Genomic DNA, 26124 nt, shown 5'->3' with positions numbered 1-26124 from the left:
AATGGAAAACTGAATTACAATGTCTGTGTTCTGTTTCATCCATTTTATATGGATCCCCATAGACTTGGATGGCCAAGTTTGATCGGCACAACGGATGAGAATAGGACATGCTCTTGAGTCTCACAGATCCATTTTAAAAACTGATGTGTGTATGGATCAATGAAAGTCTATTGGCCAGCACTAGGATGTGTATATATGTGAATGAAGCCTTAGACAACTTGGGAGTAAAAATCTAGATATGTCGGGAAAGGCATTGTTCTTTTATTTAAAAAAAATAGTGTTTTAATACAGTATTGTAATGGACATTTCCACATGAAGTTTAACAGTGCAGTATTGATTTAATGTAAAATAAATAAAATATCACGTAAAAATAAAAGTCTGGGATGTTTTTCGGAAATCTGTCTGTTGGAGCTATATCATGTGAATTGTTTTAATTAGATTTATTATATTTATTTGTGTATGCTTTTGTAGTACTTACTGATATATTTTTCCATAACTTTTATAGAAAACTGAAGCAAAATAAAAATGCAGCATAATAATCATGCTCCGGTTCATCAAAACTACCATCTTTGGTGATGAGCGAGGATGCTGGGATAAGGTGTTATCCGAGCATGCTCATGTGCTAACTGAGTGACTTCGGCATGCTAGAAAAATATGTTCGAGTCCCCGCGGCTGCATGTATCGTGGCTGTTCAATAGGCAATCCCTGCATGTGTTGTGGCTAACACAGAATCGATGTATTCAGACTGTATTCATCCCAGCAGTCTCAGGCTTTTAGTCACAGAGGTGCAGCTTCAGTCACTGCTCAGCACATAGTGAGCAGCTGCTATAACCACGCCCTGCCACTGACTGACAGCCGGCTCAGCAGTGCATCAGTACAGAGCCAGCTGTCAGTCAGTATCGGGCAGTGGCTACAGCTGCTGCTATGTATTGAGCTGTGACTGAAGCTGCACCTCTGTGACTGAAAGCCGGAGGCTACCAGGAGGAATAACGTTTATTTATTCCCAGTAGCCTGGCTCTCAGTTCATCCGCCCCACAGCTTTTGAACGCTATTAACCCCATATCTGTAGGTGAATATCGTTTTGGTACATGACAGGTTCCCTTTAATCTCTAACCAGAGTATACTGCATAAACGACGACGTATCACACATGCATATGTCTATATCACATTTATATTATATACATATCAACAGCTGTATAAAAAAAGTTTACAATAATACAAAAAATATGGCACATGGACGCCTTTCAGATTCTTCAGTAATGTCACAGTGAGGTGCAGACATTCGAGACATGTCTAAAGCGAAAAAGGGTGTCAAGATTCAAAGTTTAATTCCACAGCAAACTTTTCACTGTAGAGTTTTCCCGATTTCTCTTTGTGAGGATTGTCCAATTCATTTTTAGAAAGGTAAAGCCTAAAAACAACAACAGCACAGCATTAAGTGCAGAGACAAAAAACAACAACAACAGCACAGCATTAAGTGCAAAGACAAAAAACAGCAACAACAACAACAGCACAGCATTAAGTGCAGAGACAAAAAACAACAGCACAGCATTAAGTGTGAAGACAAAAAACAGCAACAACAACAACAGCACAGCATTAAGTGCAAAGACAAAAAAACAACAACAACAACACAGCATTAAGTGGCAAGACAAAGTCAAAATAATTCCTACTAGAAAGCATCATAGCATTTTGACATGCACAGCTGAGTGTATGACTTCTGCTTTCACACAGAATGGAAAAGGTTGAGAAATGTTGTTCTCCATCTTCTCTCATCCGAAAGAATCAGATCACACCATGCTGACACTGATCAGAGTTTGATCAGAGTGTCATTAGCATAATCGGCCCGATTCTCTCAAAATGTCTAACTCTGGTTTTCACCTAAGTGAAATGAATGAATCACTATCACAAATATCTTCAATTTATCTTCCATTTTGATCCGTATACCTTCTCTTAGCACCACAAGCATAATAGGGGATCTTTCACAGTGAATTTCTTACCTGTTATTTTCTATGAATGACGTATTGAACCAGAAGTAAAATGGGCAGTCGTCATAGCCTTTCGGTAGACCCTACAAAAAGAGAGCATGTATCAAAAACTATTCTGGAGGTATAAAAATGCATGAATTAGCACGTCATCTCAGGGGTTAAATGGCCAGCACCAGAGATTTCTTCAATGCCAGCTGTTACAGTGGAAAGCACAGCTGATGTGTGATCACAGGCAGTGTCGGACTGGGCTTCCAAGGGCCCACCTGTAACATTGGCTCTGGGGGCCACTGCTCGGCTACATGCAGAGATATATTGCCCTCATTCCCCGATTTATCTCTGCCTTCTCTGTACATAAGGAAACAAGTCTTTTGTGCCAACTACTGCTCATGTTGGTGGAGTGGGGTACCCACTCCTGCACAGTTACCCACTCTTGGGGGGGTTCCCCTATGGGCCAGCCTGATCACAGGTGATAGTGAGTATAAAGGACCTATGTCCACCTGGACTCTACAGTATTCTGGATGGCTGCTAGGATGCATGTGATGTTGTAACTACCGTATTTGTAGAAAGTTGTTAAATGTAATTGTAAGGCTAGGTTCACATTGCGTTAAAGCAGCCCGTTCAACACATGCGTTAAATGGGCTGCGTTAACGCAAGTGCCTACATGCCATCACGCTAGCGCAGATAGAGCATCTGCTAGCGATGACGGACCCGGAAACGCTGCAGCCCGCGTCCCAGGGTCTGTCGCTCAATAACGGCACAATGCTAGCGCATGCCCATTTTGGGCGTGCGCTAGCGATGCACCCAAAATAGAGTTAATGGTAGCGGTAACGGACTGCGTTATACCACGGTGTAACGCAGTCCGTCTAACAGACTTTTAAAACGTAATGTGAACCCAGCCTAAGGAAACACGAGAGCTAGAGGATACGGATGTCCCACCGCCGCCCCCAAACTTACAAATTCACATCTCTCTGGCGACTACTTATCCTAGGTGCTGTTCCCTGACTGACCTGAGGGTAAGGGGGCGCCAGAGAGCTGTGACTGTGTAAGTTTGGTGGCAGCGGTGGGATATCCATAATTCTCGGGGTCTCACCGCCACCAATCTGTGATGGAACTTACACAGTCACAGTAATTCTAGAGTAAACTCCTGAGTGTCTAAGTCCCGGAAAGCCCCTTTAGGGTATGTGCACACGTTGCGGAAAGGTGTGCGGATTTTTCCGCACTGATTTTGGTAAATCCGCAGGAAATCCGCACTGCGTTTTTTTTCGCGGCTTTTGTGCGGATTCAACCTGCAGTTTTACACCTGCGAATTCCTATTATGGAGCAGGTGTAAACCGCTGTGGAATCCGCACAAAGAATTGACATGCTGCGGAATAAACTTAGGTAATACTGGCCGACCCAATTTATATATATGAATAAATCCCTCTAGAGTGAAAAAGTGGAAAATAATGTGCGATAATATAACATGATTTATTCATATATATATTTATATAGAAATTGGGTCGGCCAGTATTACCTAAGTTGTGAAACAATTATATGTGTTGTTTCCTAGTCCTGCTATGCGCACAGATATTTGCTGTTTTTACTTTGCCATCAATATCTAATAAAGGCATTTTAGAATTTATTCCTGTGTGGTGCTTCCCTGGTAATCCATAGATTGGTTGTTTGAGCTGTTTCTTTCTCCTCAGGGACTGACCTTTCACTCTCATTTCATGGTTAAAATCTGTGTTCAGTGCAGACATACTTTCCCATTACTGAGATAGGAGATGGCAGTTGGTGCTTATGACGTTCTATGGAGATGGGAGGAGCTAGAAGCAGACAGACAATCAGGAGAAAGTTCTCTGGAAACGGCAGTTACAGTTCTCCATTGAACTCTATAAGCACCAACTGGCATCTCCTACATCAGTAATGGAAAATCCTTTCTTCACTGAACACAGAATTTACTCAGGTAACTGAGAATCTTAAATAACAGTCCAGGAGGATAAATAAGCTGATTTCTCAAATTATGCGTTCCATTGATTTATGAAACATACATTAAAATCACAATTACTCTTTAACCATTTGTAAAATATATTATTAAATTGATCAAATCTCATAGGACAAGATTAAACATTGGTGCACACCACCGGTAAATGGTAGGAAAAGCCAGTATACTGGTGAAACGCGCGTCAGGGACACGTCCTGGTATCAGTAATTATGTTACAGTGATTTAGTTACTAGAAACACCAATTAACATCGATGTTTACCCTATTGTCATAAGACTTTGCATCTCACCTAATATGGGAGTAATCTGACTATAAAGGGACAATATTTAAGAATCCTCATGAATTTAATTTTTCCACTTTTACCACTAACAAGGAACTAGTGTGTCACATTGTAAGTTTGTGACCCGATGTCCATCCGTACTGGATAAATGTAAACAACTTAGAATTACTTTGAAACTTATATGGAATAAAAGTTAAATGTTAATTACACATTCCTTTTCTTTTTTGAATTGATATCATTTGTAAAATATAACAGTCTTTTATTATCAAATCTTATCCAACAAGTTTGCTTTACACGTGAAATGGTTTTCATAAGTCAAACTAAAAATATGATCTGTTTTGTGCGTGTAAATCCAACACATTCAGTCTTGTTTTGTATTCACATTTTTGTCCTTTTCGTCCCAAAAGTCAAAGTAAAAAACTCAACGAACCCAACTCCCATCACAATATGTAGGTGTTAGCATTTGCGATATGTAAAAATAATATCTCTTACAATAAGAATGTTTGGGAACCCGTCTAAATACCGTATTTTACGGTTTATAAGACGCATCGGGTTATAAGACGCACCCCAAATTTTGAAGGGGAAAAAACCTTTTTTAATAAAATGGTGGTGCTTCTTATAATCCATGTGTCTTATTGCTTACCGGGGGTGGTGGCTGCAGTGAAGCGGGGTCCCTGGGTCGCTGCTGGCGGAGTCAGGAGTGGATTGTTGCTGCAGGCCGCAGGCTGGGATGAGGGGGTGTTCCGATGTGCGCCGCTGCTGGTGTTCGGTGGTGCGGGGGCTCTGCCAATATTTTGAGAAAGCCCAGAGCCCCTGCACTTACATGGTTTACTATGTGGTGGACTCCGGGAAAATAGCTGCCGAGGGCGGCACAAGCACAGATAGAGATCTTGGCACTGAGATCTCATCTCCCGAGATCTCCAGATGTGCATGGGCCGGAGTCCAGCACATAGTAAACCATGTAAGCGAGGGGCTCTGGGCTGTCACAAAATGTTGGCAGAGCCCCCGCCCCACCGAACACCAGCAGCGGCGCACATCGGAACACCCTCTCATCCCAGCCTGCGGCCTGCAGCAACACTCCACTCTTGCCTCCTCCAGCAGCGACCCGGGACCCGGCTTAACCACGGCCGGTAAGGTATATCCGCATTATAAGATTCACCCACATTTCCCCCCCAAATTTGGGGGGAAAAAGTGTGTCTTATAATCAGAAAAATACGGTATATAAATGAGTATAATGATGGTGGAATAATGTGATGCGGGTCAGTCAATTGTGATAATACCAGATATACATCATATACTCACAGAGGGTCAGTCCTGTGTAATAATACCAGATATACAGCATATACTCACAGAGGGTCAGTCCAATGTAATAATACCAGATATACAGCATATACTCACAGAGGGTCAGTCCTGTGTAATAATACCAATTATACAGCATATACTCACAGAGGGTCAGTACAATGTGATAATACCAGATATACAGCATATACTCACAGCGGGCCAGTGCCATGTAATAATACTAGATACACAGCATATACCCACAGCGGGCCAGTCCCATGTAATAATACTAGATACACAGCATATACAGCATATACCCACAGCGGGCCAGTCCCATGTAATAATACTAGATACACAGCATATACAGCATATACCCACAGCGGGCCAGTCCCATGTAATAATACTAGATACACAGCATATACCCACAGCGGGCCAGTCCCATGTAATAATACTAGATGCACAGCATATACCCACAGTGGGCCAGTCCCATGTAATAATACTAAATACACAGCATATACAGCATATACCCACAGTGGGCCAGTCCCATGTAATAATACTAGATACACAGCATATACCCACAGCGGGCCAGTCCCATGTAATAATACTAGATACACAGCATATACCCACAGCGGGCCAGTCCCATGTAATAATACTAGATACACAGCATATACAGCATATACCCACAGCGGTCCAGTCCCATGTAATAATACTAGATACACAGCATATACCCACAGCGGGCCAGTCCCATGTAATAATACTAGATACACAGCATATACAGCATATACCCACAGCGGGCCAGTCCCATGTAATAATACTAGATACACAGCATATACAGCATATACCCACAGCGGGCCAGTCCCATGTAATAATACTAGATACACAGCATATACAGCATATACCCACAGCGGGCCAGTCCCATGTAATAATACTAGATACACAGCATATACAGCATATACCCACAGCGGGCCAGTCCCATGTAATAATACTAGATACACAGCATATACAGCATATACCCACAGCGGGCCAGTCCCATGTAATAATACTAGATACACAGCATATACCCACAGCGGGCCAGTCCCATGTAATAATACTAGATACACAGCATATTGTTATGAAAGGCAATTCAGTACTACAATGGACATAGCGGTCAGAGCACATACAGTGATCTGACAATAACCCAAAATCATAGAACGAGCTCTGAGACGTGGGAACTCTGCAGACCGCAATCCCTAATCCTCTCCAAACAACACTAGAGGCAGCCGTGGATTGCGCCTAACTCTGCCTATGCAACTCGGCACAGCCTGAGAAACTAACTAGCCTGAAGATAGAAAATAAGCCTACCTTGCCTCAGAGAAATACCCAAAGGAAAAGGCAGCCCTCCACATATAATGACTGTGAGTTAAGATGAAAAGACAAACGTAGAGATGAAATAGATTCAGCAAAGTGAGGCCCGACTTTCTTAACAGATCGAGGATAGAAAAGGTAACTTTGCGGTCTACACAAAACCCTAAAGAAAACCACGCAAAGGGGCAAAAAGACCCTCTGTACCGAACTAACGGCACGGAGGTACACCCTTTGCGTCCCAGAGCTTCCAGCAACAAATTAGACAAGATGGACAGAAAAAATAGCAAACAAATAGCAAAGAAGAACTTAGCTATTCAGAGCAGCAGGCCACAGGAATGATCCAGGGAAAAGCAAGTCCAACACTGGAACATTGACAGGAAGCCAGGATCAAAGCATTAGGTGGAGTTAAGTAGAGAAGCACCTAACGACCTCACCAGATCACCTGAGGGAGGAAACTCAGAAGCCGCAGTACCACTTCCCTCCACCAACAGAAGCTCACAGAGAGAATCAGCCGAAGTACCACTTGTGACCACAGGAGGGAGCTCTGCCACAGAATTCACAACAGTACCCCCCCTTGAGGAGGGGTTACCGAACCCTCACCAGAGCCCCCAGGCCGACCAGGATGAGCCACATGAAAGGCACGAACAAGATCGGGAGCATGGACATCAGAGGCAAAGACCCAGGAATTATCTTCCTGAGCATAACCCTTCCATTTAACCAGATACTGGAGTTTCCGTCTAGAAACACGAGAATCCAAAATCTTCTCCACAATATACTCCAATTCCCACTCCACAAAACCGGGGCAGGAGGATCAACAGATGGAACCATAGGTGCCACGTATCTCCGCAACAATGACCTATGGAATACGTTATGTATGGAAAAAGAATCTGGAAGGCTCAGACGAAAAGACACAGGATTAAGAACCTCAGAAATCCTATACGGACCAATGAAACGAGGTTTAAACTTAGGAGAGGAAACCTTCATAGGAATATGACGAGAAGATAACCAAACCAGATCCCCAACACGAAGTCGGGGACCCACACGGCGTCTGCGATTAGCGAAACGTTGAGCCTTCTCCTGGGACAAGGTCAAATTGTCCACTACATGAGTCCAAATCTGCTGCAACCTGTCCACCACAGTATCCACACCAGGACAGTCCGAAGACTCAACCTGTCCTGAAGAGAAACGAGGATGGAAACCAGAATTGCAGAAAAACGGCGAAACCAAGGTAGCCGAGCTGGCCCGATTATTAAGGGCGAACTCAGCCAAAGGCAAAAAGGACACCCAGTCATCCTGATCGGCAGAAACAAAGCATCTCAGATATGTTTCCAAGGTCTGATTGGTTCGTTCGGTCTGGCCATTAGTCTGAGGATGGAAAGCCGAGGAAAAAGACAAGTCAATGCCCATCCTACCACAAAAGGCTCGCCAAAACCTTGAAACAAACTGGGAACCTCTGTCAGAAACGATATTCTCTGGAATGCCATGTAAACGAACCACATGCTGGAAGAACAATGGCACCAAATCAGAGGAGGAAGGCAATTTAGACAAGGGTACTAGATGGACCATCTTAGAAAAGCGATCACAGACCACCCAAATGACTGACATCTTTTGAGAAACGGGAAGATCAGAAATAAAATCCATAGAGATATGTGTCCAAGGCCTCTTCGGGACCGGCAAGGGCAAAAGCAACCCACTGGCACGAGAACAGCAGGGCTTAGCCCGAGCACAAATCCCACAGGACTGCACAAAAACACGCACATCCCGCGACAGAGACGGCCACCAAAAGGATCTAGCCACCAACTCTCTGGTACCAAAGATTCCAGGATGACCAGCCAACACCGAACAATGAACCTCAGAGATAACTTTATTGGTCCACCTATCAGGGACAAACAGTCTCTCCGCTGGACAACGATCAGGTTTATTAGCCTGAAATTTTTGCAGCACCCGCCGCAAATCAGGGGAGATGGCAGACACAATTACTCCTTCCTTGAGGATACCCGCCGGCTCAGACAAACCCAGAGAGTCGGGCACAAAACTCCTAGACAGAGCATCCGCCTTCACATTTTTAGAGCCCGGAAGGTACGAAATCACAAAGTCAAAACGGGCAAAAAACAGCGACCAACGAGCCTGTCTAGGATTCAACCGCTTAGCAGACTCAAGATAAGTCAAGTTCTTATGATCAGTCAATACCACCACGCGATGCTTAGCTCCTTCAAGCCAATGACGCCACTCCTCGAATGCCCACTTCATGGCCAGCAACTCTCGGTTGCCCACATCATAATTTCGCTTAGCAGGCGAAAACTTCCTGGAAAAAAAAGCGCATGGTTTCATCACTGAGCAATCAGAACCTCTCTGCGACAAAACAGCCCCTGCTCCAATCTCAGAAGCATCAACCTCGACCTGGAACGGAAGAGAAACATCTGGTTGACACAACACAGGGGCAAAAGAAAAACGACGCTTCAAGTCTTGAAAAGCTTCCACAGCAGCAGAAGACCAATTGACCAAATCAGCACCCTTCTTGGTCAAATCGGTCAATGGTTTGGCAATACTAGAAAAATTGCAGATGAAGCGACGATAAAAATTAGCAAAACCCAGGAACTTTTGCAGACTTTTCAGAGATGTCGGCTGAGTCCAATCATGGATGGCTTGGACCTTAACAGGATCCATCTCGATATTAGAAGGGGAAAAGATGAAACCCAAAAAATGAAACCTTCTGCACACCAAAGAGACACTTTGATCCCTTCACAAACAAAGAATTAGCACGCAGGACCTGAAAAACTGTTCTGACCTGCTTCACATGAGACTCCCAATCATCCGAGAAGATCAAAATGTCATCCAAGTACACAAACAGGAATTTATCCAGGTACTCTAGGAAGATGTCATGCATAAAGGACTGAAACACTGATGGAGCATTGGCAAGTCCGAATGGCATCACTAGATACTCAAAATGACCCTCGGGCGTATTAAATGCAGTTTTCCATTCATCTCCTCGCCTGATTCGCACCAGATTATACACACCACGAAGATCTATCTTGGTGAACCAACTAGCCCCCTTAATCCGAGCAAACAAATCAGATAACAATGGCAAGGGGTACTGAAATTTAACCGTGATCTTATTTAGAAGGCGGTAATCTATACAAGGTCTCAGCGAACCATCCTTCTTGGCTACAAAAATGAACCCTGCTCCTAATGGTGACGATGACGGGCGAATATGCCCCTTCTCCAGGGATTCCTTCACATAACTGCGCATAGCGGCGTGCTCAGGCACAGACAAATTAAACATTCGACCGTTTGGGAATTTACTACCAGGAATCAAATTGATAGCACAATCACAATCCCTATGCGGAGGTAGGGCATCGGACTTGGGCTCATCAAATACATCCCGGTAATCAGACAAGAATTCTGGGACCTCAGAAGGGGTGGATGACGAAATTGACAGAAATGGAACATCACCATGTACCCCCTGACAACCCCAGCTGGACACCGACATGGATTTCCAATCTAATACTGGATTATGGGTTTGTAGCCATGGCAACCCCAACACGACCACATCATGCAGATTATGCAACACCAGAAAGCGAATAACCTCCTGATGTGCAGGAGCCATGCACATGGTCAGCTGGGTCCAGTATTGAGGCTTATTCTTGGCCAAAGGCGTGGCATCAATTCCTCTCAATGGAATAGGGCACTGCAAGGGCTCTAAGAGAAACCCACAACGCTTAGCATACTCCAAGTCCATCAAATTCAGGGCAGCGCCTGAATCCACAAATGCCATGACAGAATACGATGACAAAGAGCAGATCAAGGTAACGAACAGAAGAAATTTTGACTGTACCGTACCAATGGTGGCAGACCTAGCGAACCGCTTAGTGCGCTTAGGACAATCAGAGATAGCATGAGTGGAATCACCACAGTAGAAACACAGCCCATTCAGACGTCTGTGTTCTTGCCGTTTAACTCTGGTCAAAGTCCTATCGCACTGCATAGGCTCAGGTTTAAGCTCAGGTAATACCGCCAAATGGTGCACAGATTTACGCTCACGCAAGCGTCGACCGATCTGAATGGCCAAAGACATAGACTCATTCAAACCAGCAGGCATAGGAAATCCCACCATGACATCCTTAAGGGCTTCAGAGAGACCCTTTCTGAACATAGCTGCCAGCGCAGATTCATTCCATTGAGTGAGCACGGACCACTTTCTAAATTTCTGACAATATACCTCTATCTCATCCTGACCCTGACAAAGAGCCAGCAAATTTTTCTCTGCCTGATCCACTGAATTAGGTTCATCGTACAGCAATCCGAGCGCCAGGAAAAACGCATCGATATTACTCAATGCAGGATCTCCTGGCGCAAGAGAAAATGCCCAGTCCTGAGGGTCGCCGTGCAAAAAAGAAATAACAATCAAAACCTGTTGAACTGGATCACCAGAGGAGCGAGGTTTCAAGGCCAGAAATAATTTACAATTATTTTTGAAACTCAGAAACTTAGTTCTATCTCCAAAAAGCAAATCAGGAATAGGAATTCTTGGTTCCAACATAGCTTTCTGATCAAGAGTATCTTGAATCTTTTGTACTCTTGCCGAGAGCTGATCCACAAATGAAGACAGACTTCTAATGTCCATCGCTACACCTGTGTCCTGAACCACCCAAATGTCTAGGGGAAAAAAAAGGCAAAACACAGTGCAAAGAAAAAAAAATGGTCTCAGAACTTCTTTTTTCCCTCTATTGAGAATCATTAGTACTTTTGGCTTCCTGTACTGTTATGAAAGGCAATTCAGTACTACAATGGACATAGCGGTCAGAGCACATACAGTAACATAGTAACATAGTAACATAGTTAGTAAGGCCGAAAAAAGACATTTGTCCATCCAGTTCAGCCTATATTCCATCATAATAAATCCCCAGATCTACGTCCTTCTACAGAACCTAATTGTATGATACAATATTGTTCTGCTCCAGGAAGACATCCAGGCCTCTCTTGAACCCCTCGACTGAGTTCGCCATCACCACCTCCTCAGGCAAGCAATTCCAGATTCTCACTGCCCTAACAGTAAAGAATCCTCTTCTATGTTGGTGGAAAAACCTTCTCTCCTCCAGACGCAAAGAATGCCCCCTTGTGCCCGTCACCTTCCTTGGTATAAACAGATCCTCAGCGAGATATTTGTATTGTCCCCTTATATACTTATACATGGTTATTAGATCGCCCCTCAGTCGTCTTTTTTCTAGACTAAATAATCCTAATTTCGCTAATCTATCTGGGTATTGTAGTTCTCCCATCCCCTTTATTAATTTTGTTGCCCTCCTTTGTACTCTCTCTAGTTCCATTATATCCTTCCTGAGCACCGGTGCCCAAAACTGGACACAGTACTCCATGTGCGGTCTAACTAGGGATTTGTACAGAGGCAGTATAATGCTCTCATCATGTGTATCCAGACCTCTTTTAATGCACCCCATGATCCTGTTTGCCTTGGCAGCTGCTGCCTGGCACTGGCTGCTCCAGGTAAGTTTATCATTAACTAGGATCCCCAAGTCCTTCTCCCTGTCAGATTTACCCAGTGGTTTCCCATTCAGTGTGTAATGGTGACATTGATTCCTTCTTCCCATGTGTATAACCTTACATTTATCATTGTTAAACCTCATCTGCTACCTTTCAGCCCAAGTTTCCAACTTATCCAGATCCATCTGTAGCAGAATACTATCTTCTCTTGTATTAACTGCTTTACATAGTTTTGTATCATCTGCAAATATCGATATTTTACTGTGTAAACCTTCTACCAGATCATTAATGAATATGTTGAAGAGAACAGGTCCCAATACTGACCCCTGCGGTACCCCACTGGTCACAGCGACCCAGTTAGAGACTATACCATTTATAACCACCCTCTGCTTTCTATCACTAAGCCAGTTACTAACCCATTTACACACATTTTCCCCCAGACCAAGCATTCTCATTTTGTGTACCAACCTCTTGTGCGGCACGGTATCAAACGCTTTGGAAAAATCGAGATATACCACGTCCAATGACTCACCGTGGTCCAGCCTATAGCTTACCTCTTCATAAAAACTGATTAGATTGGTTTGACAGGAGCGATTTCTCATAAACCCATGCTGATATGGAGTTAAACAGTTATTCTCATTGAGATAATCCAGAATAACATCCCTCAGAAACCCTTCAAATATTTTACCAACAATAGAGGTTAGACTTACTGGCCTATAATTTCCAGGTTCACTTTTAGAGCCCTTTTTGAATATTGGCACCACATTTGCTATGCGCCAATCCTGCGGAACAGACCCTGTCGCTATAGAGTCCCTAAAAATAAGAAATAATGGTTTATCTATTACATTACTTAGTTCTCTTAGTACTCGTGGGTGTATGCCATCCGGACCCGGAGATTTATCTATTTTAATCTTATTTAGCCGGTTTCGCACCTCTTCTTGGGTTAGATTGGTGACCCTTAATATAGGGTATTCATTGTTTCTTGGGATTTCACCTAGCATTTCATTTTCCACCGTGAATACCGTGGAGAAGAAGGTGTTTAATATGTTAGCTTTTTCCTCGTCATCTACAACCATTCTTTCCTCACTATTTTTTAAGGGGCCTACATTTTCAGTTTTTATTCTTTTACTATTGATATAGTTGAAGAACAGTTTGGGATTAGTTTTACTCTCCTTAGCAATGTGCTTCTCTGTTTCCTTTTTGGCAGCTTTAATTAGTTTTTTAGATAAAGTATTTTTCTCCCTATAGTTTTTTAGAGCTTCAATGGTGCCATCCTGCTTTAGTAGTGCAAATGCTTTCTTTTTACTGTTAATTGCCTGTCTTACTTCTTTGTTTAGCCACATTGGGTTTTTCCTATTTCTAGTCCTTTTATTCCCACAAGGTATAAACCGCTTACAGTGCCTATTTAGGATGTTCTTAAACATTTCCCATTTATTATCTGTATTCTTATTTCTGAGGATATTGTCCCAGTCTACAAGATTAAGGGCATCTCTAAGCTGGTCAAACTTTGCCTTCCTAAAGTTCAGTGTTTTTGTGACTCCCTGACAAGTCCCCCTAGTGAAAGACAGGTGAAACTGTACAATATTGTGGTCGCTATTTCCTAGATGCCCGACCACCTGCAGATTTGTTATTCTGTCAGGTCTATTAGATAGTATTAGGTCTAAAAGTGCTGCTCCTCTGGTTGGATTCTGCACCAATTGTGAAAGATAATTTTTCTTGGTTATTAGCAGAAACCTGTTGCCTTTATGGGTTTCACAGGTTTCTGTTTCCCAGTTAATATCCGGGTAGTTAAAGTCCCCCATAACCAGGACCTCATTATGGGTTGCAGCTTCATCTATCTGCTTTAGAAGTAGACTTTCCATGGTTTCTGTTATATTTGGGGGTTTGTAACAGACCCCAATGAGAATTTTGTTACCATTTTTCCCTCCATGAATTTCGACCCATATGGACTCGACATCCAGTGTCGGTCAGTGATCTGACAATAACCCAAAATCATAGAACGAGCTCTGAGACGTGGGAACTCTGCAGACCGCAATCCCTAATCCTCTCCAAACAACACTAGAGGCAGCCGTGGATTGCGCCTAACTCTGCCTATGCAACTCGGCACAGCCTGAGAAACTAACTAGCCTGAAGATAGAAAATAAGCCTACCTTGCCTCAGAGAAATACCCCAAAGGAAAAGGCAGTCCCCACATATAATGACTGTGAGTTAAGATGAAAAGACAAACGTAGAGATGAAATAGATTCAGCAAAGTGAGGCCCGACTTTCTTAACAGATCGAGGATAGAAAAGGTAACTTTGCGGTCTACACAAAACCCTAAAGAAAACCACGCAAAGGGGGCAAAAAGACCCTCCGTACCGAACTACCCTTTGCGTCCCAGAGCTTCCAGCAACAAATTAGACAAGCTGGACAGAAAAAATAGCAAACAAATAGCAAAGAAGATCTTAGCTATGCAGAGCAGCAGGCCACAGGAATGATCCAGGGAAAAGCAAGTCCAACACTGGAACATTGACAGGAAGCCAGGATCAAAGCATTAGGTGGAGTTAAGTAGAGAAGCACCTAACGACCTCACCAGATCACCTGAGGGAGGAAACTCAGAAGCCGCAGTACCACTTCCCTCCACCAACAGAAGCTCACAGAGAGAATCAGCCGAAGTACCACTTGTGACCACAGGAGGGAGCTCTGCCACAGAATTCACAACAGCATATACAGCATATACCCACAGCGGGCCAGTCCCATGTAATAATACTAGATACACAGCATATACAGCATATACCCACAGCGGGCCAGTCCCATGTAATAATACTAGATACACAGCATATACCCACAGCGGGCCAGTCCCATGTAATAATACTAAATACACAGCATATATAGCATATACCCACAGCGGGCCAGTCCCATGTAATAATACTAGATACACAGCACATACAGCATATACCCACAGCGGCCCAGTCCCATGTAATAATACTAGATACACAGCATATACAGCATATACTCACAGCGGGCCAGTCCCATGTAATAATACTAGATACACAGCATATACAGCATATACTCACAGCGGGCCAGTCCCATGTAATAATACTAGATACACAGCATATACAGCATATACTCACAGCGGGCCAGTCCCATGTAATAATACTAGATACACAGCATATACAGCATATACTCACAGCCGGCCAGTCCCATGTAATAATACTAGATACACAGCATATACAGCATATACTCACAGCGGGCCAGTCCCATGTAATAATACTAGATACACAGCATATACAGCATATACTCACAGCCGGCCAGTCCCATGTAATAATACTAGATACACAGCATATACAGCGTATACCCACAGCGGGGCCAGTCCCATGTAATAATACTAGATACACAGCATACACAGCATATACCCACAGCGGGGCCAGTCCCATGTAATAATACTAGATACACAGCATATACAGCATATACCCACAGCGGGCCAGTCCCATGTAATAATACTAGATACACAGCATACACAGCATATACCCACAGCGGGGCCAGTCCCATGTAATAATACTAGATACACAGCATATACAGCATATACTCACAGCGGGCCAGTCCCATGTAATAATACTAGATACACAGCATATACAGCATATACTCACAGCGGGCCAGTCCCATGTAATAATACTAGATACACAGCATATACAGCATATACTCACGGCGGGCCAGTCCCATGTAATAATACTAGATACACAGCATATACAGCATATACTCACAGCGGGCCAGTCCCATGTAATAATACTAGATACACAGCATATACAGCATATACTCACAGCCGGCCAGTCCCATGTAATAATACTAGATACACAGCATATACAGCATATACTCACAGCGGGCCAGTCCCATGTAATAATACTAGATACACAGCATATACAGCATATACTCACAGCCGGCCAGTCCCATGTAATAATACTAGATACACAGCATATACAGCGTATACCCACAGCGGGGCCAGTCCCATGTAATAATACTAGATACACAGCATACACAGCATATACCCACAGCGGGGCCAGTCCCATGTAATAATACTAGATACACAGCATACACAGCATATACCCACAGCGGGCCAGTCCCATGTAATAATACTAGATACACAGCATATACAGCATATACTCGCAGCGGGCCAGTCCCATGTAATAATACTAGATACACAGCATACACAGCATATACTCACAGCGGGCCAGTCCCATGTAATAATACTAGATACACAGCATATACAGCATATACTCACAGCCGGCCAGTCCCATGTAATAATACTAGATACACAGTATATACAGCATATACCCACAGCGGGGCCAGTCCCATGTAATAATACTAGATACACAGCATATACAGCATATACCCACAGCGGGCCAGTCCCATGTAATAATACTAGATACACAGCATACACAGCATATACCCACAGCGGGGCCAGTCCCATGTAATAATACTAGATACACAGCATACACAGCATATACCCACAGCGGGCCAGTCCCATGTAATAATACTAGATACATAGCATACACAGCATATACCCACAGCAGGGCCAGTCCCATGTAATAATACTAGATACACAGCATACACAGCATATACCCACAGCGGGCCAGTCCCATGTAATAATACTAGATACACAGCATATACAGCATATACTCACAGCGGGCCAGTCCCATGTAATAATACTAGATACACAGCATACACAGCATATACCCACAGCGGGCCAGTCCCATGTAATAATACTAGATACACAGCATACACAGCATATACCCACAGCGGGCCAGTCCCATGTAATAATACTAGATACATAGCATATACCCACAGCGGGCCAGTCCCATGTAATAATACTAGATACATAGCATATACTCACAGCAGTAGATTCAAATCTGACTTTGACATCTCCAGAGATGAAGGGCCCCTCTTCCAAGCTGATGATCACGGAGTTATTTCCAGCATCAAAAAATAACTAATCATAGAAGAAACATCTTACTTAGTCGTCTATCATTGCTCTGTACAATAGACACATTTACACATAAATAGATAAAAAGAGCAACACAAGAGATAAAGGATTAGAGTGAGGGTATGTGCACACGTTCAGGTTTTTTCACGTTTTTTTCATGTTTATTCAGAGTTATTAGGATCAAACACTCATTTACAATATTATTTTAGTGTTAATGCAGATTAAAGGGAATCTGTCGGCAGGTTTTTGCAATGGAATCTGAGAGCAGCCTGATGTAGGGGCAGAGAAAATTATTTCAGCAATGTGTCACTTACTGGGCTGCTCGGTGCAGTTTTAATAAAATCCCTGTTTTCTCTGCTGTAGATGTAGCAGTGCTATAACTGCTGAGCTCCCGCCCTCACCACAGATTGGCAGCTTCCTGTGTACACTGTGCATTGTCGGCAGGCTGCCAATCATTGGAAGGAGTGGGGTTACACAGATTATCTGGACTGGCTTGTAGGAGACCTTGTTTGGCAGTGATAAACTCCTGCTGATAAAACACTGATTGCATTGAAACTATAGAACAAAGCCCAGTAAGTGACACATCCTCAAAATCAGGTTCTCTGCCCCTTCATTATGCTGTTTTCAGATAAAATAGCAAAGCAAGCTGACAGATTTCCTTAAACTCTTGTTTGATCACTGTTGTGGCAGCTATGCTGATTTTATTGCCTTATTGTCTAAGCTAAATATATACTGTAATTGTTGTTATTTATTATCGATGTGAGCCGGTCTTATATCCTTATTATTGGCTAAGACCTGGTACCTAATTGTCTTTGGACAGTTTTGTCTTTTTTTAGATGTATATGTCGTGGTTTGTGGATTTCTATGTAAATAAAGCTTGATACTTTTTTACTTAATGTGCAGCCTGTATCTGTATGTTCCCTTTATGGTCTTTTTTGGCCACATAATCAAATAGATATATAATGACAGCACTCCAACCTAACACCCCGCTCTCCACCCTACCGCACATCACTGCTCTCCACCCTATGGCACATCACTGCTCTCCACCCTATGGCCCATCACTGCTCTCCACCCTATGGCCTATCACTGCTCTCTACCCTAAGGCCCATCACTGCTCTCCACCCTAAGGCCCATCACTGCTCTCCACCCTATGGCCTATCACTGCTCTCCACCCTATGGCACATCACTGCTCTCCACCCTAAGGCCCATCACTGCTCTCCACCCTACGGCACATCACTGCTCTCCACCCTATGGCACATCACTGCTCTCCACCCTATGGCCCATCACTGCTCTCCACCCTATGGCACATCACTGCTCTCCACCCTATGGCACATCACTGCTCTCCAACCAATGGCACATCACTGCTCTCCACCCTATGGCCTATCACTGCTCTCCACCCTATAGCCTATCACTGCTCTCCACCCTATGGCACATCACTGCTCTCCACCCTATGGCCTATCACTGCTCTCCACCCTATGGCACATCACTGCTCTCCAACCAATGGCACATCACTGCTCTCCAACCAATGGCACATCACTGCTCTCCACCTTACGGCCCATCACTGCTCTCCACCCTACGGCCTATCACTGCTCTCCACCCTATGGCACATCACTGCTCTCCACCCAAAGGCCCATCACTGCTCTCCACCCTACGGCCCATCACTGCTCTCCACCCTACGGCCTATCACTGCTCTCCACCCTATGGCACATCACTGCTCTCCATCCTATGGCACATCACTGCTCTCCACCCTAAGGCCCATTACTGCTCTCCACCCTAAGGCCCATCACTGCTCTCCACCCTATGGCCCTCACTGCTCTCCACCCTATGGCCTATCACTGCTCTCCACCTTATGGCCTATCACTGCTCTCCACCCTATGGCACATCACTGCTCTCCACCCTATGGCCTATCACTGCTCTCCACCCTATGGCACATCACTGCTCTCCACCCTAAGGCCCATCACTGCTCTCCACCCTACCGCACATCACTGCTCTCCACCCTATGGCACATCACTGCTCTCCACCCTATGGCCCATCACTGCTCTCCACCCTATGGCCTATCACTGCTCTCTACCCTAAGGCCCATCACTGCTCTCCACCCTAAGGCCCATCACTGCTCTCCACCCTATGGCACATCACTGCTCTCCACCCTATGGCCCATCACTGCTCTCCACCCTATGGCCCATCACTGCTCTCCACCCTATGGCACATCACTGCTCTCCACCCTACGGCCCATCACTGCTCTCCACCCTACGGCCCATCACTGCTCTCCACCCTATGGCCTATCACTGCTCTACACCCTATGGCCTATCACTGCTCTCCACCCTATGGCCTAACACTGCTCTCCACCCTAAGGCACATCACTGCTCTCCACCCTAAGGCCCATCACTGCTCTCCACCCTATGGCACATCACTGCTCTCCACCCTATGGCCTATCACTGCTCTCCACCCTATGGTCCATCACTGCTCTTAATCCTACCATTGCTGCTCCCCACAATCCTATCTATTATTTCTCTGGTGATACACACCTTGCAGTTGTCTTGAGTCTCACAAACGCACTGGAATACCAATTCCTTCTTAACAATTATCTGGACCTTTATGTCACTCCCGTTGTTTTTTCCTATTCCTATAATATGAATAAGTGATTGAAGCACAGGTCAGACATGCAGCATCATAAAGTCTAACACTGGATAAAAACACATATAATTGATGTTTCAGAACATATCAATGAAGCTGTTACAAAACTCATATTGAAACATGACAAAGATGTCTATGACTTGCTATCAACTTTCTGCTGTCAAGTGTAATCCTTCTCCAGCAGAAATAGTTTACAGGAAGAGATAGTTGGTGTTTGTCTTTCTCCTATATGTCAAACTGTACATTGAAATAACAGAAAGGTGGGCTTAAAGTTTGGAGTGGGCAAATAGCATTAGCAATGCATGCTAAGAAGGGAGGGAAAGTTAGTTCCTTCACCCATAGTGCTGGTAGAATGCTGACGAAGAGCAACCACTTACTTAAAAAGTGCATGGCAAGCTACTGAGCATAAGACTCATGACAGTTTCTTGACATGTTAAACTGGTGTGTGCACCAAAGCAATTCCAAATTGTTATCCCCTTTCCCTTATTCCTTAGTTACTGAGAAATCAGTATTCAAATTGATATCCAAAGGAGGCTGAAGAGCTATGGTAGATCTGAAGCCTCTGTCATTGCAAATCTATTCCCCACCCAGTGCCGCCACCTTCTGTTGCCTGACAGCCTGTATGTGACTTTAGGCAAAGGAGCTTTCACTCAGGCAGGAAGAGGCAACATTTGGTAAGGAATAGAGCTGGAGTGACAGAGGCTTCAGATTTACAAATAATCCTTCATCCTCATTTGCATATCAAGTTAAATGCTATATTCTCAGCAAAGGAGGAACGGACTGGTCATGTAGAGATATTGCTGGACTTGTGTGTGGAAGAGCTACATGAGCATATAAATACTTGGAGGGTGAAATCCTGCTGATAGATTCCCTCAGCATTGAATTCAATATCTCCCATGTAATCTTACATTCCCTTGTTTCAAAAGATGGACAAATGAGCAACAGTTGGTTAATTTCTGTGACTTCCATCTATTCTGGTACTAATAGACATTAATAAAAGCAAACCAGACAATTTTAGCTGGCTAAGCCCACCATCTGATGTGTATGGGGCCTCCTGACTCTACACCAGATACTGGAAGCAGAAGCTTTCTCTCCTTTCCGGGAACAGGAGAGATTGTTATCATTGTGACGACAGCTATTCCATATGTATGCCCAGCTTTAGACCCCACTAATTAGGGGGCAACCAACCCCCCTTAACCATGAGCTGGTTATTACCAACTAACAATCTAGTTGTCATGTTGTTGTCAGTCACCCATTGCCTTTCATTGAGCACAGTTACCTTCAATGGAGTGGATTCTAATACTTCGGATCCGGAGCGATTTCTCTGGTGGCATCTGTAAATTGTACTTGTTCTTCAAAATTTCATAGTAACATACGTATCTACTCTGAAATATCACAGAGGAAGGACATGTCAGATTTGGAACTTCAGGAAAAGAACTGAAATTTTCTACTTAAAGTGAACCTGTCGCCAGGTTTGGCCGATATAAGATGCGGCCACTGCCTTTCAGGGCTTATCTACAGCAGTCTATAATGCGGTGTATTTGCCCCGATCCCACCTGAAAGATCAGAAAAATAAGTTTTATTATACTCCCCTGCTGGGCTGTCAGGTCTGATGAGTGTCGCAGGTCTGGGTCTGGCGCCTCCCTTCTTCCTGCGATGCCGCCCTTCTGTTGCTCCACAGTCTCCCCGGCATTGCGCTCCTGCGCAGGCGTCGGGAAAGGTCAGAGAGGCCCAGCGCCTGCGCACTGCAGTACTTTGCTCTGCCCCCAACAGTGCAGATAAGTACACCAGCGCAGGAGCGCGATGCCGGGGAGCGGTGAAGCAACAGGACCTGCGACACCCATCGGACCGGAGCGCCCACCTGGGTGAGTATAATAAAACTTATCTTTCTTATTTTTCAGGTCAGATCGGGGCTTATCTACAGCATTATAGAATAAGCCCTGGAAGGCAGTGGCCGCATCTTATATCGGCCAAAACTGCTGACAGGTTCCCTTTAAATATCTTGTGAACTTATCTGGATGACCCAAACATGGAGTAGTATCATTGATGGTGAACGAAGAACCCAGGAATAAGTGTGAAGACTAGAAGGTGCGCCACCCCTGTCGGCTGCATTGGTAATACTAGTCAGTTCCTTAAGTTGTGTCTGAGGGCTGAACTCTATCACATACAGTCCTGTGTATTGGTGTGGTGCGCTTTATTGAGAAATAAGCAGATTTAGTTGTCTCATAGAGCGTCTTTGATGAAAATAAATTCTATGGTGTCCATTTGTTATTGTCTTTGCGCCTTTTTTCTAGGGTAATAATGATTCTAATTGTGACTTTTATGTTTTTTCTTTACTTGTTATTTAATTTGTGACTTTTTTTTAAGTTACCTTCACTTAGTTTGTATTCTTTTTGCTAGACAATGTGGGTCTGGTTTTCCTTATCTAAATGCTTTAGCCTAATTTATCATTTACAACATTTAAAAGTTGCAAAATTTGTACTCATTTCTACTCGGGAACTTTAGTGAAGGGCAAAACATGTTTACATTAATTACACAGTTGAAAACTAACGTGCGGCATTTTTAAGATTCATGCGACTTTTTGCTCTAAAAAGGTGCTAAAAGGGTAAAAGACAAAACAATTGAACTTCTTTGATTTTGCGCCAGAATTCATCAACACCATATGCCATTTTGAAGAATCTGGTGCAAACAATGGCAACGAGTAACACAAGACAAAAAAGACAAAAAACTGACTTCACCTAAATAAAATATGCAGATGATGAAACGGAGGCTTTATTTTTAATATACAAATTAAAAAGCTTCAGCTTTAGACTGGTATTATCGTCCAGACCACTGCTATAGAATGACTAATACTAGGAGACTCACCTGGGATGGTGTTTCTACACCTTGGAATTTAGTGCTGACAGATGTATCCGTCCTACGTTCTCCAAAATAATCCAGACTTTCCTAAAAAAAAAATAAGGTATGTCATCTAAGAAACCGCCATGATATCAGAAATTATAAATATGACTTAAAGGGAACCTCACAGATGATACATGCTGTCCAATCAATGTACGATTTCAGCCATATGTTTAACTCAACATAGATTAATAGCAGCCGGGGACCGAGCCGCACAGGATAGTAGTCAGACAGGCTGCCATGGATTGACAGGTTTCTCCCTATATACGCAAGCAGGGAGAGACCTGTCAATTATGTTGTGAGGGAGTAGTTTCCCAAATTAATTAGCACAAAGCCATATTCCATCAGTTAGAATTAACACAATGGCACTTAGAATAATGTGGTGCTTGTTCACACTCTACATGAAGACTCTACGTACCTTTGCACTCTCAAACTGGTCTGAGTCAACAAGATATGTGCAAACCATAGTGCCAGTCCTACCTATAATGAAGAAAATACTATTAAAGCAATAATAAATATGGTCATTCCATCTCTTCCCGAACAGTTCCTCCCAAGGTTCTACCGCAGTGGACTTACACCACCATAGAACACTACTGAGCCGGTGAAGGAGATGTGACAATGATCTCATTTTGACCAGCAATATATTTTTATAGGTCTTATTTTTTATGGGATGCATGGTAGATCAGATCCTATCATAATTTATCATTCCTTGCTGAGCACTCGGAGAGCCAAGTAGAGTACCCAGCTATCTTTGTCCTACCATTAGACTTTAAATGGTGCGATAGGGTGCACGATCAATGGCCCCTCCAAACAAACTCCTCATTACTGTGCTTGTGCATTGGAAGGAAGAAGGGGTTGAGGACCTCTTCTAGTCTTTTATGGGGGGTCCCAGCCATCAAACATTTATCACTCGTCCTGTGGATAGGTCATAAATGTTCATTATGAGAATACCACTTATGGGGATGAGCAATGAGAAAGTATTGCAAGTGCAGACTGATTACTTAGAACAGTGTTCCCCAAGTTCAGTCCTCAAGAGCCACCAACAGGTCATGTTTTCAGGATTTCCTTAGCACTGCCCAGGTGAGAATTCCATCACCTAGACAGGCAGCAATTCCATCACCTGGGCCATACTAAGGAAATCCTGAAAACACGACCTGATGGTGGCTCTTGAGGACTGGAGTTGGGGAACACTGACTTAGAATATCCCTGATAATGTGACTTCTTACCTTTTCCTCCTTTGCAGTGAATGGCTATAACATTCTTTGGGTCCTCTGCCATCCAAGATCGTACGCTGGCTGTGAACTTTAACATGTCCCTAAATATCAAGAAAGTAGTAATCACTATTAGTTAACTGACAGATTGTTCGTAATATCAAAAGCTATGTTCTCACATGGCAAATATCAGAAACCCACACCTGACACCTTACATCTGACTGGTATTCACAAAGAAGAGGGTTGTGTTGACGCGCAGTGAGGATGGGTTATGGAAGCGGTGATCGGAGGGTAACAATGTACACGCACCTTTGTTAGCGGACTGTCGCACCTTCCATGTCCTGATCAGGTTTAACTATGTGGGGGATTGGTTGTGTGCTGGGATAAGGCAGTGCACTGGCAGCATAAATCCACAGATCGGGCAATTGGATTTATTTTTCATGCAATGTGGATATCTTTATCCTGACACACCACTAATCCTCCCATACATGTGGCTGGGGATGTTTTAGCAGCATTGGATTTGCATAAACCAATTTAGATGGTCTAGCACAGAACCTGCTATGTGTGAATATACTCTACAGAGGTGTAGGGTATAAACTATAAATGGTATATAAGATACTGTTTTTTATTTCCTCATCATGTTCTACATCTCTGTTGGATGCCAGTAAATGGAAATATCTTTGTGTTAGGCCTCATTCACACGTGTGTAATTAATTAGTATTTTGCAGTTGTAGGACATCAGAATTGGGCCACATTCACATGTTCAGTATTTGGTCAGTATTTTACATCAGTATTTGTTGCCAAAACCAGGAATGGAACAATTAGAGGAAACGTATAATAGAAACATATGCACCAATTCTGTATTTATCACCCACTCCTGGTTTTGGCTTATAAATACTGATGTAAAATACTGACCAAATACTCAACGTGTGAATGTGGCCTTAGGCCCGATGCCTCTGTCAATTTTTCATGGACATGTCACGGAACGAACTTTCCAATGCAATTCAATTGGTTAATGATAAAAGCTGCTCGGAGTGCTGTCCATTTTTTACTGTTTATTGGCCAGGAGAGGCTTGGAATTTATTTCTTTTTTGCATATGAGAAAAACGGATGCCATACTAATGGCATAAATGGACACATGGACTAAAAATAGACAAAAAATTTGATCCTGCACATTGATGAAAACTAGTACATATTTTCTCAAATGTTAAAAAAATGAGGCCTAATAAGCATAAGAGTAGATGTATAAGGACAGGCTCATTACACTTACACTAGAGACGGCACATTGTGATCGTCTATGAAGAATCGCTCCACTCTGTAATGGAAGAACTCTGGATCATAGCCCTTCTCACCTGTAAGAGAGATCTCGTGAACTAAAGGCTATAAATTACACCTGAACACAGACATAACTCTTCGTGCTCGTATTGTGTGAATGGCAACTACTTTCTCGTAAATCTGAACTAAAAACCCGTCATTACTACCCCCTCCGCCATCACCTTTTCATGCCAAGGCCCATTATCTACAAAGGACGATATTAATATGGCTGGGGTGAATAGGATTGTGGCTTGTGTATAGGAAGAATTTCTCTAAAATGTTGGTTTTGTATTATCAAATTATATGATTGTGTCTACACTCAAACATCACATCATTTCCTTAGCCACTACTGTACTTACTGCATAAGTTGTAGATCTTGTAGTGATCTTTATGTTTGGAGTCCAAAAATCGCGCAACCTCCTGTGAAAAAGGAAAAAAAAAGAAGATAAATTCCGATGTAAAATTTAAATTAATTATGACAAGAAAAAGAAAACGATGGAAGAGAAGAAGACAATTTACCAGAAAAAAAAGGCATCAAAAAGGAAAGCTGAAAAATAGTAGATTTTCCTGAAGGAGAAAAATAGACAGAAATAGAGAGGCAAGATCATTAGACAGGTCAGCTGTAAGATGAATGAGGGTTCATCCAACCTTTCCCCATAAACATGAACGCTTGGCTTAACCGAACGTTCATGTTTTTTCAATAAGAATACTGGAGTAAGGGAACCATACACAATTTCAC

General features: G+C 43.4%; 1 protein-coding gene across 2 annotated transcripts in view; it reads right to left on the bottom strand.

Annotated features, from left to right (window-relative positions):
- Positions 1-239: 239 nt before the first annotated feature.
- LOC138671042 (phosphatidylinositol 3,4,5-trisphosphate 3-phosphatase TPTE2-like) overlaps positions 240-26124 on the bottom strand; it is an 80303-nt gene continuing 54418 nt past the window's right edge. For both annotated transcript variants that reach the window (XM_069758908.1, XM_069758909.1), the window contains exons 10-19: positions 25745-25805; positions 25342-25423; positions 24087-24175; positions 23279-23340; positions 22828-22908; positions 21242-21347; positions 19854-19951; positions 17239-17334; positions 1998-2068; positions 240-1411 (exon numbers count right to left, since the gene is read on the bottom strand). In XM_069758908.1, coding sequence (XP_069615009.1) covers positions 1312-1411; positions 1998-2068; positions 17239-17334; positions 19854-19951; positions 21242-21347; positions 22828-22908; positions 23279-23340; positions 24087-24175; positions 25342-25423; positions 25745-25805 — 846 coding nt within the window. In that variant the 3' untranslated portion in view covers positions 240-1311. The remainder of the gene's footprint in view (positions 1412-1997; positions 2069-17238; positions 17335-19853; positions 19952-21241; positions 21348-22827; positions 22909-23278; positions 23341-24086; positions 24176-25341; positions 25424-25744; positions 25806-26124) is intronic.

This window comes from Ranitomeya imitator, chromosome 3 (assembly GCF_032444005.1).
Source record: "Ranitomeya imitator isolate aRanImi1 chromosome 3, aRanImi1.pri, whole genome shotgun sequence".
NCBI classification, from domain to species: Eukaryota; Metazoa; Chordata; class Amphibia; order Anura; family Dendrobatidae; genus Ranitomeya; species Ranitomeya imitator.
Note: the sequence above shows the minus strand (reverse complement) of the source record. Positions and strands in the feature narration are given on the sequence as shown.